The sequence below is a fragment of the Fopius arisanus genome, unplaced genomic scaffold, assembly GCF_000806365.1.
Source record: "Fopius arisanus strain USDA-PBARC FA_bdor unplaced genomic scaffold, ASM80636v1 scaffold00360, whole genome shotgun sequence".
NCBI classification, from domain to species: Eukaryota; Metazoa; Arthropoda; class Insecta; order Hymenoptera; family Braconidae; genus Fopius; species Fopius arisanus.
In genome coordinates, this window is record NW_011888099.1 from 18,016 (window position 1) to 36,302 (window position 18,287).

The 18,287-nt window shown below is 36.6% G+C and overlaps 1 protein-coding gene and 2 long non-coding RNA genes across 3 annotated transcripts; 1 reads left to right on the top strand and 2 right to left on the bottom strand.

Moving 5' to 3' along the window:
• Window positions 1–267: 267 nt before the first annotated feature.
• Window positions 268–2,287, bottom strand: LOC105272873 (uncharacterized). Its single transcript, XR_892848.1, has 3 exons — window positions 2,166–2,287; window positions 495–567; window positions 268–408 (listed from the first exon to the last, which is right to left on the bottom strand). It is a non-coding gene; the product is annotated as an uncharacterized lncRNA (long non-coding RNA).
• Window positions 2,288–2,441: 154 nt separating this feature from the next.
• Window positions 2,442–4,326, top strand: Grx5 (Glutaredoxin 5). Its single transcript, XM_011315105.1, has 3 exons — window positions 2,442–2,546; window positions 2,630–2,771; window positions 4,049–4,326. The coding sequence occupies exons 1-3, from the start codon at window positions 2,466–2,468 to the stop codon at window positions 4,237–4,239; spliced, it is 414 nt and encodes a 137-aa protein (XP_011313407.1). The 5' UTR covers window positions 2,442–2,465; the 3' UTR covers window positions 4,240–4,326.
• A 2,116-nt stretch (window positions 4,327–6,442) lies between these two features.
• LOC105272875 (uncharacterized) lies at window positions 6,443–7,254 on the bottom strand. The gene is made up of 2 exons (XR_892849.1): window positions 7,115–7,254; window positions 6,443–6,682 (listed from the first exon to the last, which is right to left on the bottom strand). It is a non-coding gene; the product is annotated as an uncharacterized lncRNA (long non-coding RNA).
• Window positions 7,255–18,287: the final 11,033 nt, after the last annotated feature.

Here is an 18,287-nt window from a genome sequence, read left to right on the forward strand (position 1 = left end):
TTGATAGACCATCAATAAAAGTGAGTTTGGAGAATCAACTAATTATTCAGCCAGGTTCATATTAAAAAAAAGAAGTAATGAAGATCTTGACAATCAAAATTAAAGTGACATAAATTCGATACTAAAAAAACATGATTTTAAAGTTGACAATTGTACTTTCAACATTTATTTATGTAATTGCAATAAGGGAAATGATTCGCAAAATCGTTGAAAAAGCAACCATATACGTATACAAATGATCTTATGTAATCATTAATAATATTCCATTATTATTGTGGGATAGTATATTATATAGTATATCTCTATTATAGATAAACTCACATTTCGTCAGAAAATACTTTATTTCCGTGAGGCACACGATATTTTATTCGATTCTAACCTCGCTTCACGAATCGTACTTTCCAGTCCCTAGGGGAATAAAGTAAATTTTCATTGCAATACATTCCATTATTATCAAAAGTAATTTTCGAATTTTATTTATATGCATTTTTTACCCATTTGCCTGCCCCGACCAGCAAAACGGCCCGGGCAACCCCTGTGAAGTTCACGAGGTGGCTGAGTGTCGCACTGATGCAAGCCACAAAAGTAGAAAGTGCAAATTGCAACTATATTTTATCAATCATTTCGGGTTGGGTTGAAGAAAAATAGTACGATACTCAGCCAGGAAGTTGGATGCCCTAGCGTACGTGATATAAGGAAATCCGTGGAGATCCAACTTTCCGGCCATGGGTCGTAATATACTATTGAGAATTAAAATAAGTAAATCCGATTAAAACCTGCATTAAGACATTTGAAAACCTTAAACGTACAAATGAAGAATCTTAAATTGTACTGATTTTCCCAACTTCTGAAAAAATTCTATCCTAAATTATTGCCTTCACGAAATTGATTTTTTCTAACACGTTTCAATTTTAAGTTCATCTGTCATTTTTAACTGCACGAGATATAAAAATGTAATTGAATGCTTTAACCAATATCTCGATGATGAATATAATACAGAAATTGTTTAAAAATTTCTTGTTGGGCAATCTACTACACTTTTGCAAAGGAAAACATTTTAAAAACAGATGGACAGTTTTCGGCGCCAAAATAGATGGATGGATGCAAATAATTCTGTTTCAGAACCATAATAAAACGAAAATTTCCGGCTTTATTTGAATTATTTTGCATAATTCGTGTTAGGAAAATGGAAACAATTTATTTTTGAATATCTCGGCTATTAAGAGAGTTTTGTTTACACCCAATCTCGTCTCTTCCAAATATACTTTGTGATAGAAAAACGTAGAGAACGTAAAAAATTTGGAGCCAATTTTCTGCATTAATGATGACTGAGACTCGCTGTTTAGAGGGTGGAGTCAGAGATCCTACAAATCTTCAATTTCAAGCAATTCACAAATACGAAACTTGATCAATAATACCACGATTCCGAATGCGTAATTGAAATTTAAGGTTTTTAGGATATTTCAAATGTCGGTGATTTAAGTACATGGCGAGAAATTTCCAAGAAAAAGTACAGAACATTTCACGTAATCCCCATGATTACGCGAGAATGATTTTGCTGCATTTCGATAGAAGTATAAGAGAAAAATCTAAACTATTCAGTAAATTTGTGGGTTTGTCACCAAAATGGTATGAAAAAGCTAAAAGGATTTCACAAATTATTATGGTAAAAAAATTTTATATACCATTTCGAAAATATTACGTTTTTCTAGGGTAATTTTGATAGGTCTTTTCTCTCCATTTATCCTATCGGTAACATTTATTGTTTTTGAGTGACGGACATCGATATTGACGGTCGACAACACAACGGTAACTAGTCGTAGATAATTTATCGACAACTTGACTAACTGGACTTGGTGCATTTCTTGTGTAATTAATTAAAAGCCTCCGTTACATATACGGGTCTATAATGTAATTTGTACAATTTCGTGTGACTACTTAAAACCATGTACTTAACATATTACTATTAATAAATATGATTGAAATATAAAAAATAATTTGTAAATAAGTTTGTATTCATCGAATTATGATTTAAACGGTTAAAATTGATACTGCGGAATTTTTTTGTATTTGGGCGATTGAATAAAAAAGGTGAAATAGAAAATTACAAAACAGAATTTTTTTTTGTTAAGAATCTGTGTATGACTAATGCCTCAATCTATTACCGCAAGATAAATGCTGGATAATATGTAGATACACTTATAACTTTTCCTCCTATTTCTCAACAAGTAGATAGATCCACTCTAGTCAGGCAATAAGTTGATAGTACGTGATTTTTAGACCGTAGAGGTTACTGGCTCTCTGTACGAAAGGTTAGAGACAGAGAGAGAGTGAGTGCGAGAGAGAAAGAGCGCGGGCGAACGACCCACTGTTACCGGGAAAACCACAGCGACCATAACCTTACTTATTATTGAAACATTGAGCTAAAATCTCCACTGTGCTCTTGTAGAAATCTTATTCAAAAAATGTTTATGAAACCGAGACCGCTATTGTTCATCCTTCGAGGCATATCGACTGTTTCTGAAGATATTGCGAGTCTCGTCAAAGTAAGTTACAATGTATTCTAATAGTGCACAATAGATAAATAGATCTGCATTTGATATTCTGAAGTTATATTGCCTAATTACAGAATAACAAAGTGGTTGTATTCATGAAAGGAGTACCTGATGCGCCTAGATGTGGCTTCAGTAATGCTGTTGTTCAAATTTTAAGGATGCATGGAGTTAAATACAATGCACATGATGTTCTTGCTAATGAAGAACTGAGACAAGGTAAATGAAAGTGAATACTAATCAATGAACTACTATGACTGTAAGCTATAATATTATAATATGACTGCGGCTATTAGATTAACTTACTTGGTTATTTCCGATTCATTTTTTATATTTCCACGTCTATCGTACAAAATTAAAAATCAAATTAAACAGTTCCACGGAGAATTCGCTATAGTGATTGAATTGACATGAATCATTTCGAAAAATATCGGTTGTTGTACATATCTAGTAAATTGGTGATTCGAGAAACCAATGTGTAGAAGAAATTTTGGCAACATGCATGAAATCTTCAAAATCATAAAAATATCAGTTGAATTTTTTAATTAAAGATTAATGACCGTTGTGAAAATCAAGTTAACAGATTTAGATAAATTTTCATAGAATCTGCTATAAATTGTGATAATACGTCGATAATGATTGTGTAAAATAATAATCTCACAAGTTTTGACTGTTCATTCAGATAAATATATACAGGATAGTAGAATATTATTTATTCTCGTATTTTGTAGAAATCAGTTATAATTTATTTGTTTTTAATTGCTTTAGATTTTTTTTTCGCTAGACTTGAATAAATTCTGTTATTTAAGTGACATGAAGTACATTTTCTATAGCCAATTTCCTATTTCCAATTTGTTAAAATCGTACATTTTTAACATAATTTGATGAGTATCCAAATTATATTGCAAATTATGCTATAATTTAATAATTTCATATATTTTAATACTTTTCATGATATAACTACATTGGTTCTCATATTCTAACTTTTTTTATATTCGGCGTAATACAACATCGTTTACCATTGCATGTTATTATTTGACCGGATGTGTCCGTTATTTTCAACAAAGGGCTTTAGTAATGGTTAATGCAAACCGTGTACACCGTTTGTTACTTCCATATACAAGCTTTTAAATTACTGCATTAATAATTGATGGTATAGATCAACATTGTGGTTGACCGAAATTTTATTGAGTGCAAGAAATGTTTTGTTTTGTACTGCTTCTCACAATTTCTCGTTCGAAAATTGGTACCACATACTTTGCAAACTCGAATACTTGAAAATCACTACGGAAAAATAATATCCGGAATGCTGGGATGCGGTTTTTCTACGTGTGGGCTGCCTCGCCTTCGGTTCGGTTCGCCATACTCCACACGAGTAAAAAGCCCCATCCCGACAGTCTGGAATATATACTATCTTTTCACTCTATTTATCAAAACCGTCTATGAGGAAGATTTAATTAATAAAAATTATAATACATGCTTTATTACTCTCGTAGGTGTCAAGGATTTTTCGAATTGGCCTACAATACCTCAAGTTTTCATGAACGGTGAATTCGTTGGGGGATGTGATATTCTACTCCAAATGCACCAGAATGGCGAGCTAATAGAACAACTCAAGAAAATAGGAATTAACAGTGCTCTTTTACAAGAATATCAAGAGAAATCCCCTAGTAAACCTGAAAAATAAAAATTCTACTATTATGAATAAGAAATCAATTATGGTCAATAGTTGTTTTTTGTTGCAAATAATATATGCTAAATATTTTTTATTGTATTTCACACTTATTATCATTCCGTTTAAACGAGACAGAGGAGAAGACTAAATTACACTGTTTAACTGTTGTTTTCAAGCTTTTTGACGCCATTCATCCCTGGATCATTAGAGTTGAGCGAGTTGCCTCTCATTTTCGTCCGTTTGTAGGACTATAGGAGCATATAAAACAGCAATTGCTTTCGGAGAAGCAGTTGACCACAGAAGGAATCTGATACTCCTTTTATGAGTGATTCACCTTTTAATTTTTCTTGCTTCTGAATGGACACATTTCATTCGCGGATTTTGAAATTGTCTAACTAGGCCGGAAAATGATATAAAATGGTATGAAACATGAAGAAATTGTGTTTTCAGAAAATCTACAGATATAATAACGCACTAGAAATTGCAAAACATTGATGTGGATGAATTTATTCACATGGAATATCAATTTTTTTATCCATACTAAATTTAATTAATTTCAATTTTTACCACACCGCCAGTTTTTCTTTTACCAAGTTTTTTTAAATTCAAACAGTAAGCACTTTCATTATATACAGACCTTGAAAAACTAGTATGAAAAAACAATGGTTACCCTGTATGGTGCTTTAGAGAGAAAAGCATTACGACCTATAGAGTCTCGAGTTTTAACAAGATTGTGTTCTAAACTGTAATACATATGTTATATTTATTTCCCCTCATCTATGGGATTTGAACAAAAAAAAGTATAATTTTTCTTTATTATATATCTTATATGTAGATGTGTCTTTTGTGCTAAAAAAAGATTTTTCGTTGCTATAATTGCAAAAAAAAAGCACGACTGTAACTTGTTGTATACCCTTTATTTGATATATTGAAACTCCGTATGAGCTCCGTGAATTCCCCAATTATCCCTCTAAATTTTAATGCTTAGAAACCTTTTCCCAAAACTCCAGTGCAATAACCATGAAATAACCCTCTAATTCCCAAAAACCTCGACAACTCATTTTTCTCAATCGATTGATTGCTTCCTCGGTACTTTCCCCAGTACCTCGGGCCTAATCCGGGACTTTCTCAACTTTCTACCCGTTCAATAAATGCTTTTACTCCCTTACCCGCTAACTCCAACCCTTCAGGACAATCCCTCACTACTACTGACCAATCACCCACCTTCGGCCTTTCTCCTTCCAATTTCCTCAACCCCTACTATCCACCCTCAAGGGACTTAAAACTAAGATCGCTTGAGAAACGACAGCATAGATATATTTGGAGACTAGGAAGAAACAAGTAGTCAGGAAGATTTCCAAAATACGATCAGCTTGTGTTATAATTATAAATAAAGATTTCGTAAATTGAAGTGGGTAATTCCTTCAACCCGGAATCCAACAAACTGCTTAAGAATAAAAAGAGGGGAAGGGAAAAAAAGGAGAAAAAAATGGAATGGAAATAAGAATGGATTGGATTTTTGATGATTTGGTTTTCTTCCGGCTACTATCAACTGTACGTCGCAGGAAGACATTTCCTTAAATTAGTATTGTATTATTCCTTCACTTGTTAGTCTATTACATAACCCCAATTAATGAGGTCTCCGAGATCGTCGATTATTGAATCTGATGAATCTTCGGGACGTATTATTATTATTATTTTTTTTTTTTTTTCTTCCGTTTTTCGAGTTCATGGCGAGCTTTTAGTTCTCTTAAGCACGTATTGTTTTCGTTAAGCCATCAGAATTCTTTTTTGACTCTGGTAAAGTCTTTGAGATCATACACGGAGAAAAAATTCAATGAATTTTTGCTGCAGACGTTGGGGAAAAATTACTGTGCTCATCGGGAATCGGGGTGCAAAGCACACGCACGAGAAAAAGTCATGCCCTTAACCCTAATTTTTACCAAGCGAGATAAAAAAAGTCATGTCCTTAATCTTAATTTTTACCAAGCGAGATACGGGAAAACTGTATCACTGTGGAAGAAAAATTACTGTGTTCGTGTCATAAAATTTCTTTATCGACCGAATAAAAATTATGCCTTCCCGCTCGAATGTTTAAATTGGCCGTAGAGAATAATTATTTCCCAATGAAACAAACACATTGAGTAATTCATTGTATCTACGGAGAGGAAGGAAAGGGAATATACACCAAAAGACATACATATATTATTTTTTGAAAAAGTAAAATTTATTAAATTCTTTTCATAACCACTTTTTAATTATAAATTTTGCACCATTAAAGGCGCGAACTAAATTTGTTATGATACCGCTATGTACATGACTTAAATCTAAAATCGCCCAGGAGTAAGCCTCTTGGTCCTGTGCAAAGCAATCATGATGCTCATCCAAGTAAATACCTTCCAGTGTCTTAACAATAAAGAAAATGTCGTCTGGAGAAAGTACGGTGACCATTTTGCTGAAAGATGCAAAAGATGCAAAAGATGCAAAAGCTTAATTTCCATAATAACCCTAACCGATTAATCACATTGCATTCTAGGCTAATAATTGTAAAGGAATCAATGTGACTTTAATAGGGGTTAATTTCGAGAAAGAAAAACGAAAAAATGCCAAAAAAACAGGTTATTTGAATGTGAAAATTTTGCCAGACAGACTCATTTAACCTCAAATAAATAATTTTCGAGTAAAAAATTAAAAATTGTCCAGATTTCAATGCATGGGAGAATAGAACAGATGTAGATGAGTATTATGAAATGTACAGCGAGAATGCAAATATACTATATATATGAAACAAACTGACAATCATATAAAAAAAACCCAACCGACATCATGCTATTTGATCTGTACCTTATAATTTTTCCATTAAAAACTAATTGATTTCAATACTTACCCAATTTTAATTGATTCTTCTTATAAAGTTGCATTTTTCTATTTCACAAAAGAGTTAAATAAACGTGTGTAAAAAGTAAAAGTCCAGGAGGTTTGGCGGTATATATGAAGCACTTCAGCCCAAGTAAAACGTTTGACAACATCCGGAAGTAATCCGTGGGCATCAGCAATTGTTTCATCCCAAACCAGAGGGATGTCGTGAATATTCATAGGGAGCACAGTAAAAATCTCGCAGCAGCAAAGAGGCGTGTGGCAAGTTTCACAGTATTGGATCATATTATGTTAATCATTTTTTCTTTGCGTTCGCAGTAATGCCTCTTAGCCTCAGAATTTTTACTGTGCTGCATAGGAAAATTCACTGATGAGAATGTCGAAAAATCTTCAATTTCCTGTAAATAAGCATGGTGTACTTAGGTATTATTCTTAGCTTCGTCGATAAATTTTCCGAATAAAACATTTTGCACTGCGATTCCCGTGCCGGGCACAGTAATTTTTCTGAGATTTTTTTCTCAGTGCAGTTAGGGATCTCTCTAAAATATAAGTGATCGCAGGAGTCAAACTCAATGGGGATTTTTTTAATTCTTGGTATGTCTCGGGATATGATATAGACTGGGTCTGTTCAGTTCATTCTGGATGAGGCCGATTCCATCAGAGTATGTGAAATATTGTAGCTTTCTATGACCACTTCTGGCTCTGCTGGTGGCCTCTTCTGTTGGCAAAATTGCCAACCATCTTATAATTTCATTTTGGATCCCTTTCATCATATTATAATATATTACTTAATATAATATTTCCTACAGGTCTCAAACAGTTTCTCCCAAAATTGCACAACGTCCCTGATGCGTATGTTAGTAATGGCCTGATGAGTAATATGTAACATTATTCTTGCGCTTTTATTGATGAATTTGTTATGGAATAGGTCGCTAAAAGCTTCATATATTTTTCTAAAACTGTATTCGTCAGTATCTTGAAAACCTTCTCGATGGATTCGTTTTTTTCTCTTTTAAATACTCGTCTCGATGTCTTCTGTGATAATCAATCAATGATATATATTACCTGTTAGAAAGTTTTCGTAATATTGCCGATTATCCATTTTTTCCCCTAAATTCCTTAAGTCCAAAAATTCGACACAATGTTGAGGTCGAAGGAAGGAATTTAGTAGTATTGTAGCTTCCATACTACAAAATTCACGGATCTTGACTGAATGAAATTGGTTACAGAGATATTCAAATTTATTGACCAATGTCTCACAAACTACTTCAACGTAACCATTTTCGAGATTAAATTCTTCCCCAAAATTACTGAGCAATCAAGAACAAGCAGAGGTTGTTTTTTCAGAGGAGAGGGCACTGGAAGATCTCAAGGCAGTCGGAGTGGAGTGGTGGAGTTTTTGGAGCTCGGCACGAGTTGGTGGCAATAATCCCCCTGCTTACGCGTCCCCGACTAGTGAAATGGATTGGTTTGTGGCTGCGTACCGTACGTTTCTGGCCACAGAGACCCATCTCCAGGGTGCAACTCATGGTGGTGGGGTGGATCAAGGGTTGGGTATCAAGCCGATTCTCGTAGGTCCGATCGCACGTTTCTCCGTGGGCAGTAGTTCTGATTTTGGCCCGCAATCAGATTGCTGGTGCTAAACAGTCTCGAGTTGGGTAGGACATTAGGTGGATGAGCAAGGGCTCCAGAGGCCAATATTGCATGCACCTCGCGATGTTTAGCACCCTGCAGGGTGAGAAGGATTCGCAAGTAATCTGGGTCTTGTTCGGAGTCGAGCCACCCTGGAGGAGAGTGAAAGACGTGTGAGGGATGGCAACATCCCTCCGCGACAGACCTGGGGAGTGCGTCCTCCAATAGTTCCCACTTAACGACGCCGCGATAGCGGCTGAAGTCGGTAAGCAGAGTTGCTCCGACGTTGGTAAACCTCGCCCACTCTACCGTGTCATGCTGATGCTGGCTCAGCATTGTGAGACCCGCCACCGAAAGTCCGCGGAGTCGACGAACTTCCTCCACGGCTGGTTTTCTTCAGGTTTTCCAAAAAAAAACCGGGCTGTCGTCTATCGCTCAGGATTGCGCGCCAGCTAGAATAGTTTGAGGATTATCACGGGAGGTTGACCAGGAAGAATCTTCGTACAACGTCTGCAATTATTCATTTTGGATCACTAACTTTGGACTTTGCTAGCTCTGCTGTGAGCTTCTGGGGTATTCGCTCACTCGAAGGGATGTCACGTGAATGATTGACAAAAATTCACTGGATTATTAATCGCTGGTGTATTATAATTTGCAAAACAATGATATACTCCCTAATCTATATATGGATGACAAAAAAGAGAGATTATATTTCTGGTTCTAATGAGTAACCTTGTGTAAATGTTGAATATTTATTATTCTTATTGAAATCGACGTATTGGACAACCCCAATACGTCACGACGCAATATCTATTTTCTTTTGAAATGGGCCTTTTCGCGACTGTTTACATCAGGGCTTCGCAACGTTCAGGTAGGCGAGAGTCATGCTATTACTAGAATCGGGATAATTTTCAAATCTTAATGGGCACCCAATCAGCTAGCCTTTTATCTGCGAATAAGTCCTAGTGATGGCATCACGCAGAGTGGCATGCAAGTCGAATAAAAATGGCTCATCCGCCAAAATTGGGGCAAAATTATAGTTTTTAATTTTGAATATAACATTTGAAAATAGAAATATGCAATAACAAACTTTTACAAACTTATACATACTTATAATTTATTAGGGGCAATCGCTGTTCTATCCCTCGCTATTTCCATTATCAATGAAACCGGAAAATTGACGAATATTTATCGATTTTTACCATAAGATAAAATGGCAAGGATATTGTTTATATCTCTCCAAAATCCGTTTGAACATCACATTTTATTCGAGTACGTCAGAAACTGGAAAAGGTGAATTTTGAATTTTTATTTGAACGATTTAAAACTATATTTATGATATGCTGGTAGATAAATAAAATTTAAAAGGAGCAATTCAATTTTGTCAACCACAATCAAGCACTCACTTTTTCCAAGGGCTGCGATAAGCTTCATCCAACCCTAACTCGATTTGTTTGTAGAGCGATTATAGAAAATTCGATATGTTAGATGTAAATTTTTCTGCGTTCATCAATATAACGATTTTTTTGAGTGGAGTCAGTCAGCCACAATGAAGCTAAGCGTGTAGCTGCTAAAGTTTTCCCAGTACTGTTCTTATTGTCAGGTTAGTCAGGCATGAAGAGGGACTCAGTTATGAAAAGGACCGTGGCTCAGCCACGTGTTGAAGGCAAAAACAACGATGCGAAAAATGCCTACAACAAGAACTGCGAAATGATCTATAGCAGCAGTGGGCAACTTCAGCGCTCCGAGGTACTCCAGCTCCCGACCTCCATTTGGCAGAATTGTCCCACGCCATCAAGTTTATGGCTGTGCCCCCTTCGGGACCATGATGCTCTGCGCGTAGGTAAGAGTAGTAGGGATATGCGGTAAAAACTTGGTGGTGGGAAAAGTGAGATAGAAAAATTTTCTATTTCTCCAATGAAAATATATCTTCAATTATTGTTTTTTTTTTGTTTTGGTAAATGTGTGGTTTAGGTTGGTGGACAAAAGAAAGAAACAAAAATTATGAAAATATGAATTTCTTTTGATAAAAACCATTCTTATTGTCTTACTAATCAATAACAAGACGACAGAAGCGAAAGAAACAATAAGGAGGGAAATACATCGATAAATAGTCCTAAGGTAAACTCTGTTGTCCGTGAAATTCCTTAAACCCCCCCTCGTCTTTGCTGTCGCTGTTGACGCGACGAGTGAGGGATATTTCATTCCTTATCGTGAAAGCAGAGATATGTAAATGAAGTTCGCATGAGTCGGAACTCGTAAGACTGATCCCTTATTGGTCAACTCGAATCCGAAGCCGAAATTCGAATTCCGCGCCCGGAGTGCGCAGTAGATCTCGTCCTATTTGAATAGATACAGAATGGTAGCGGCGGATAAGGCAATCGTGGTATTCGCCCAGCGATGGTAGAGGATCGGGAGAGGTGAATTCAGAGTTTTAGTGGAGGGCTTAGGACTATTAGATAAATCCATCTTTCTGTATGTCCATTGTCTTTAAATGTGCCAACAAGTGGTGTTTTTGGGGCCGACACACCGCCACGTCCTCGCCATAGCCCTGGATAACGCAGAGAGCGGTGTATTAAATGTCATATCCCCACACTTGTTGTTTACGGATAAAAAGGTGACCAGATAATTAGGTGATAGAAACCCTTCCAACTAAATAAAAAACATCCAGAATGGTTTGGTGGGCTTGAACTAGACATTTGCCTTTGTTTTTATGCTTTTGATTGGTTATTGGTTGCTTTTAATCGACCTTATAAAAAACAATTTCATACCTTTCATACATTTCTTGAAGTGGAAATATCATTTGGAAAACAGTTATTAAATATTATCATGTTGTTAATAGACCTGACTTGACATTCATATTCAAACTTTTCATTTCTGTATGTCCCGCTCTCGATGTCAAATTAAAATTCACCAATATCTTACAATCAAAAAAATGATCGGCGTCCTTTAATCTTCAATTGACGATGAAATTTTTCTTTGTCAGGTTTACGAGCATTCCACTCTCATTTGTACCGATGAGTGTTGAATCTAAACCATAGTATTTTTATTCTATTTTTTTAATCAAGAAGAAAATGTCCAAACACTTGCATAAAAATTCAAACGATTTTGCCTTCGCAGTTAACCGATGTTACTCCCACCACACATATACGACAACCTTTGTAATCGCGTTAGGTCCCTTGAAATTGGAACCTTAATAATTTTATGCCTACAGCTCTGAGCGTACCTAATCTATAGTGATTCCTTTTCCAGAGTCGCCCCCCCCCCTGCTGTGTCTAGCAACCTAGTCGCTATTACATCTCCCATACGATACAAATGACATAATTCTCGTTGAAGCTGTTCAACGTTCTGTATACCTATATTATGTCTTCCAAAACTACATTTTCACCTACATCTTTAACCTCAATTCTCAAACTACCCTTCCTGATTTCTCCGCACTTTCTCCCTAAAACTCCATCACGCTCCCCTCATATGTCCTGCATCCCCCTCAGTAAAGGACATTGAGATCAACACTCTGAAGATGAACGCTTTGGGAAAACATATAGCTGTACTGTATAAAACGATAGAGATCTTCTATATAGCAGACTTTAAGCTTCCCAAACCTACCCAAAAAGCTTCATAGATCCCCCAAAAACAAGCACATCACCCTTTAACATGAAAAGTCAAACTCTCCCTCCCTCCCTCCTGCCACCTGCTCTAAAAACATCCCTCGACGTGCCATTATACCCCAAGAATTGCAGAAAAATATCTTCCTTCATAAGCCTTTAAATCAATCATAAGTCTTCTTCCAGGCTGACTATTCTATTTTAAACGTCTCACATATTCACGGAGATGATCTTGTCATAGTCCTCATGAACCTCGTAACTAGCCTCTATCAAGCCATGCCTCCAGCCCCCCACCAACGTGTTCTACCTCTTTCATATCTACTTCTACTTCATCGTCACATATCTTCCCTCCTCGCTAATCACCCCACTGTTCCTACAACTCCAGTTAATGCTGCTTGCACTGAACTCAAAATCTTTCAACGGAACGCTCGCAGTGTCGGACCGAAACCAGGTAACCTCCAAAATGTAGCACGTAGTTATGACATGACTCTCTCTGAAACCTGGCTCAAACTCCTCAACCCCATATCTTCCTCCCTGGCGGTGATCTATATAAGGATGATGTGCTTAAGCAACAGAGTGGTGCAGGTCCCATCGCGATCAAAGAGCCAATTCGTCTCACTCGTATTACAGAACTAGACCGCATTTCCAGTAATTTCCACGTCATTGGTATCACTATCTCCTCTATCAGCTTTCCTCCAAATCTATCAATGCCCATGCCCATTACAACAGGAGATTTCAACTCTCCTTCGGAAGTATGGGGGAGCTCCCCTTCCTGTCCCTCAAGTTCTAAACTTCTAAATGCTCTTGCACACTTAAAGCTTAATACAAGTGTCAATTATTCTCGTGATCGACTCCGCACGATTAACTGTGACTGTATAAAATAAAAAAAAAACCTTTTTGGAATAACAGTCGTCTAGCAACTCTGCCGGCAACTTTATTGAGTGTTTCAAAATGATTTCAAAGGTCTCTTCTTGATAGACAAAGGCACAGGCCAAGTATTAGTTCTCAGCCCTCTCCTATTTAACATTATACATTAGGCAGGCTCAGAAAACATTTTTTCCCAACCTCAATTTGCATGTTTATGGAAATAAGAGTTAATTAGTTTAAATGAATGTGTGATTTTTTTTCCGAATTTTAGCAATATTTCTAGTGGTTCTGCAAACAATTTGAAAATATACAAAAATATCTCACCCCCTAGCAGTTGGTCGTTATTAGTTGGTGAGAAATCAAATGATTTTATGGCGATCCCTTGGCAGGTAGCAAGAGTATCGATCGAATTTAATGGATAAGTTGGTCTGTTCTAGGAAATAGCTAAAGCGCAATAAACAATTGAAAACTTTTTCCTTTTACTTTATGTTTTCTGATACGATAATGCCAGATATCTTGATTTCGGCTGAGCTGAATAGAATTTAGGTCAATGCCTACCATCGCCACTCTGACCTAGAATAATACAATGTTCAATTAACGAGTGAGATTTACTCAAACTGGCTTCTTTATAGCAGAGGTGGCCGACCTCAGCTCTCGGAGCTACTTCAGCTCACGACCTCCATTTATTAGACATGAGACCTACTGCGCACTCCGTGCGCCGAATTTGAATTTGGCGGTTCGAGTTGACCGATGAGGAATTAGCCCTACGCGTTTCGAGATATTACGACTCGGGCCAACTTCATTTTTGTGTTTCTACTTTCATAATAAGGATAATTGTCACAAGCCATAAAGTGTATGGCCGCACCCCTTTCGGGCCGATGATGACCTGCGTGTAGGCAAGAATAGTGGGAATATTTGGCCATAACTTGGTAGTGGGAATAGTAAAATAGGAACATTTTCAATGTCTAATGGAAATTTTTTGTTAATTGTTACATTTTTTGTTGTTGTCTTCTTCATTGGTTATTCGTTGTTTTTAATCGTCTTTATGAAAAGGACAGTTCCTAACTTTTATAGATTTCTTGAAGAGGAAATATTGTTTGGAAAACAATGATTAAATATTCTCATGTTGTTAATAGAGCTGACTTGGCATGCATTTTCAAACTTTTCGGTACTATATTTCCCGCTCTCGATGTCAAATTAAAATGCGCTCGGGAATATCTCAAGGAGCAGACTTCGTTTTCCGGGCCGACCATACATATTATGACATAATATGAATGAAGAAAGACGCAGAGGCTTCCTCCACACCGAGCCACGCGAGATCAAAAAACGTAAGTCTCCTGACGGCTTACCCCTCAGTACCCCAGCTAAGAGAGAAAGAAATACTCCCACAAATATAACTGCCAACAGCTTTGATAAAGAAATTGATAAAAAAATGAATGAAATGAGGATGCTGTAGGGGAAAAAAGAAAAATTCCTCCCATCAGGCCTTAATTCGAAGCATTTGAAAAACCGTTGCCAGAAACTCTCAATGCCTCACCAGTTCGAGGAATGTCTCCGCGCTTTCCGAGGACGAGGCTGAGTATTCCCAAGATGCAACCCGCATTCAATCGAACCAACATCAAAACCTTACTCCATCAAAAAATCAAGTGGAAACCTCGTGGAGAAAACACCCTTTTTCAATGTAAAGAATGTCAACGTTTCGGTGACTCCAGGTCTAATTGTTCGATTGGATTCAGATGCGTAAAGTGTAGCCATTCTCAGCCTCCTGACCAATGCCCATTACCTACTGATGCATTCAGAACATTATTGAAATTTATCTATTGCAACCAAACTGGTCCCCTGGCGATTTAGGGAGGACGGTACATACACGAAGTAGCGTGGTAGTTGCGTGGTATTTGCGTGGTAGTGAAATTTATGCATAAAAGGGCCAAAAATCAGAAAATTAATATGCTATAAGTTAAATTAATATTGAAATATCAATGATTTGGGTCAATTTGGGGTAATTAAATCTTTTATTCAAATAAATGATAAGTAATGAGTAATGTGGGGGTATTGCGCAATGACAGACTGATACGGGAGATCCCGCTAGATGGCAGCGGTGTTGAAATACCACAGGGTTCGGTAAACTTGATCGGTCCCAGCAGTTTCCACATACGCGGGACATATCGCTAATTATTCAATTATATTAAAACTACAGGATTCTAATTATTCATCGATGATTAAATAAATTGAAATTACTTGACCCCTAATAATGGAGTTCATGACAGATAACTTCGAATTTTTCGTAATTGGATTTGGGGGAGGCGAAATGGGGATGGGGAGAAGAGCTCATATGGAAATATTCTATAAGATTTCTAATTGAAAACCCTATAGGATTCGCTGAGGTAAAGCCTATACGATTCCTATAGGTAAATATATGAAAATATTCTATAAGATTCCCTATAGAAAATCCTACAGGATTCGCCTATCGTAAATCCTATAGAATTCGGTGAGAAGGAGAAGAGAAGGGGGGACGTATTCACATAAGAATGTTCTGTAAGAATTGCTATAAAAAATCCTATAGAATTTACCTAGGTAAATCATAGAAGATTAATATATAGGCAAGTATGACAGTATACTGATCATTTTTTCTCTTTCGAAGTGCAATGGTCGTGGGGGAGGCGAACAGGAGGAGGAAGGAAAAATTCATATGAAAATATTCTAGAAGATTTTCTATAGAGCATTTTAACTAACAGGATTTCTTGTTTGATTTTCTATTCAATTTCCTATCCGATTTCTCTCAGCTTTTCCTTTAACATTCACTGTAGGGTTTTCTCTCTGGAATATTCTCTAAGAAATCTTTTTGAATTATTTATAGCATTTACGTGTAGGGTGCATAAACATAAAAAAAATCCATGATTTTGATTTTTTTTAGATTTGATTTATTTTTTTTTTCTTTTCTTGTCTTCGGTGATTCCTCAGTCCTTCTGGAATCCAATGTCGCACATTTTCCAGCGACAGCAGGTGTTCGAGAAAAATACGCTTCCGTTCATTAATGGTTTGATTCTCTGTGGTAGGCTTCGTTTCCTTTTTAGTTCGTCTTCTCCCTACGATTTTCAGGTTCCCCCCGCTTCTTACAATTCGCAAGAGCGGGAGCTGCGAATACTTATCCTTATGCTTTATAAGTAATTTTAAAATTACATATAAAATAATACTTATCCTTATGCTTCATGAGTAATTTTAAAATTATAAGTATCCTTATAAGTATCCTTATATCTTTAATATTATAAGTATCCTTATAAGCATAAGGATAAGTATAAAATTACTTATGCTTCATAAGTAATTTTAAAATTACATATAAAGCATAAGGATAAGTATTCGCAGCTCCCGCTCTTGCGAATTGTAACAAGCTGGGAAAACCTGAAAATCGTAGGGAAAAGTCGAACAAAAAAGGAAACGAAGCCTACCACAGAGAATCAAACCATTAATGAACGGAAGCATATTTTTCTCGAACACCTACTGTCGCTGGAAAATGGGCGACATTGGATTTCAGAAGGATTGAGGAATCGCCGAAGCCAAGAAAAGAAAAAAAAATAAATCAAATTAAAAAAAAAACAAAATCACGTATTTTTTTTATGTTTATGCACCCTACACTTCAATTTTATAAATAATTCAAAAAGATTTCTTAGAGAATATTCCAGAGAGAAAACCCTACAGTGAATGGGAAAGGAAAACCTGATCAAGGACCGATCAGGTTTACCGACCCCTGTGGTATTTCAACCCTGCTGCTATGTAGCGGGATCTCCCGTATCAGTCTGTCATTGCACAATACCCCCATATTATTCATTACTTATAATTTATTTAAGTAAACCAGTTAATTACCCTAAACTGACCCAAATCATTTATATTTCAATATTTATTTAACTTATTCATATTAATTCTATGATTTTTGGCGCTTTTATGCATAAAATTAACTACCACCCAACTACCACGCAACATACACGCTATTGCGTGTTCCCTCAATCGCCAGGGCACTGAGCAAGTTACAAAGGCTGTCCGTATTATAAGCATGCATCAAACCTAATTAAGCAAGACCATTTAGCAACTAGTCAAGCAAAGATTAATAAAATCCAGAAATGATATAAAAGAATAAACCGTAATATCTCTTACACAGCTGTAACCAACCCCAATCTTTCTATCCCACCTATCTCGGACACCCCTGTCAAGACAATTTTCCTCGAAGGCCTTCCGAAGGTGATTTTGTTCGAAGAATTTCAAAACATATATTTTGATCAATATCTTCATAAAACAATTTTCTAGGCGTAAGGTATGGACAACCGAAAATTGCGATTTCATCACTGAGGCCCCATAAGTAGCGTTTACTGTGTTGTGTACCCGAAAATCACAAAAAAACTTTTGTGAAAAAATTTTGCCAAGTGGAGGTTTTATTGTATGATCATATTTTCCCAAAACATATTCTCAGTTTTATTCAAAAAAAAAAAACGTGAAATAAAACACACGCCAAGCATGCCCTTCACAAATCATATTGATTAGAGGGACTGAACATCTCAAGTGACTGAATCCAGTAATGTTAATGAATGAAAAGGTCGCCATTGGAAACGCTAATGAAGACAAAGCTCTCCACAAAGTGCCGGCTTGAGAATACACATAGCTGATACATGTTGTCATATGCCTATGTGTTAGCTGACTTTTATTTATGTGCGAGCACTCTTAAGGCCCGGGTGGAGGGATTTTTGCCCGACATGTCGCTAGGAAATTCCCTAGAAAAAACGCGTTTTACGGGTAACGAAATGCCAGCCCCTGTAGGCCCTCAAAAAATATAATTGTAGGGTCAATCGACAGATAATTATTTTTTCCGGGCCGGTAATTAGGTCTCAGGGGTGGGAAATCGAGGAATGAATGTGTAAATTACGTTCAAAGATACCCCCTAGATTTCACCAAGATCAATTCTCCAATGATCGTTTGGGGAAAAATATGGCGGCTCAATCACTGCGGAATAAAAACACTCCCCACAATTTACACATCCACTTCTCACTCGCGAGACCCAATTACCGGCCCGTGAACACAATTATTACATTT

Coding starts and splice junctions, on each gene's coding strand:
- Grx5 (XM_011315105.1), top strand. CDS start 2,466: ATGTTTATGAAACCGAGACCGCTATTGTTCATCCTTCGAGGCATATCG. Junction 2,547..2,629: donor ATATTGCGAGTCTCGTCAAA/GTAAGTTACAAT, acceptor GCCTAATTACAG/AATAACAAAGTGGTTGTATT. Junction 2,772..4,048: donor TAATGAAGAACTGAGACAAG/GTAAATGAAAGT, acceptor TTACTCTCGTAG/GTGTCAAGGATTTTTCGAAT.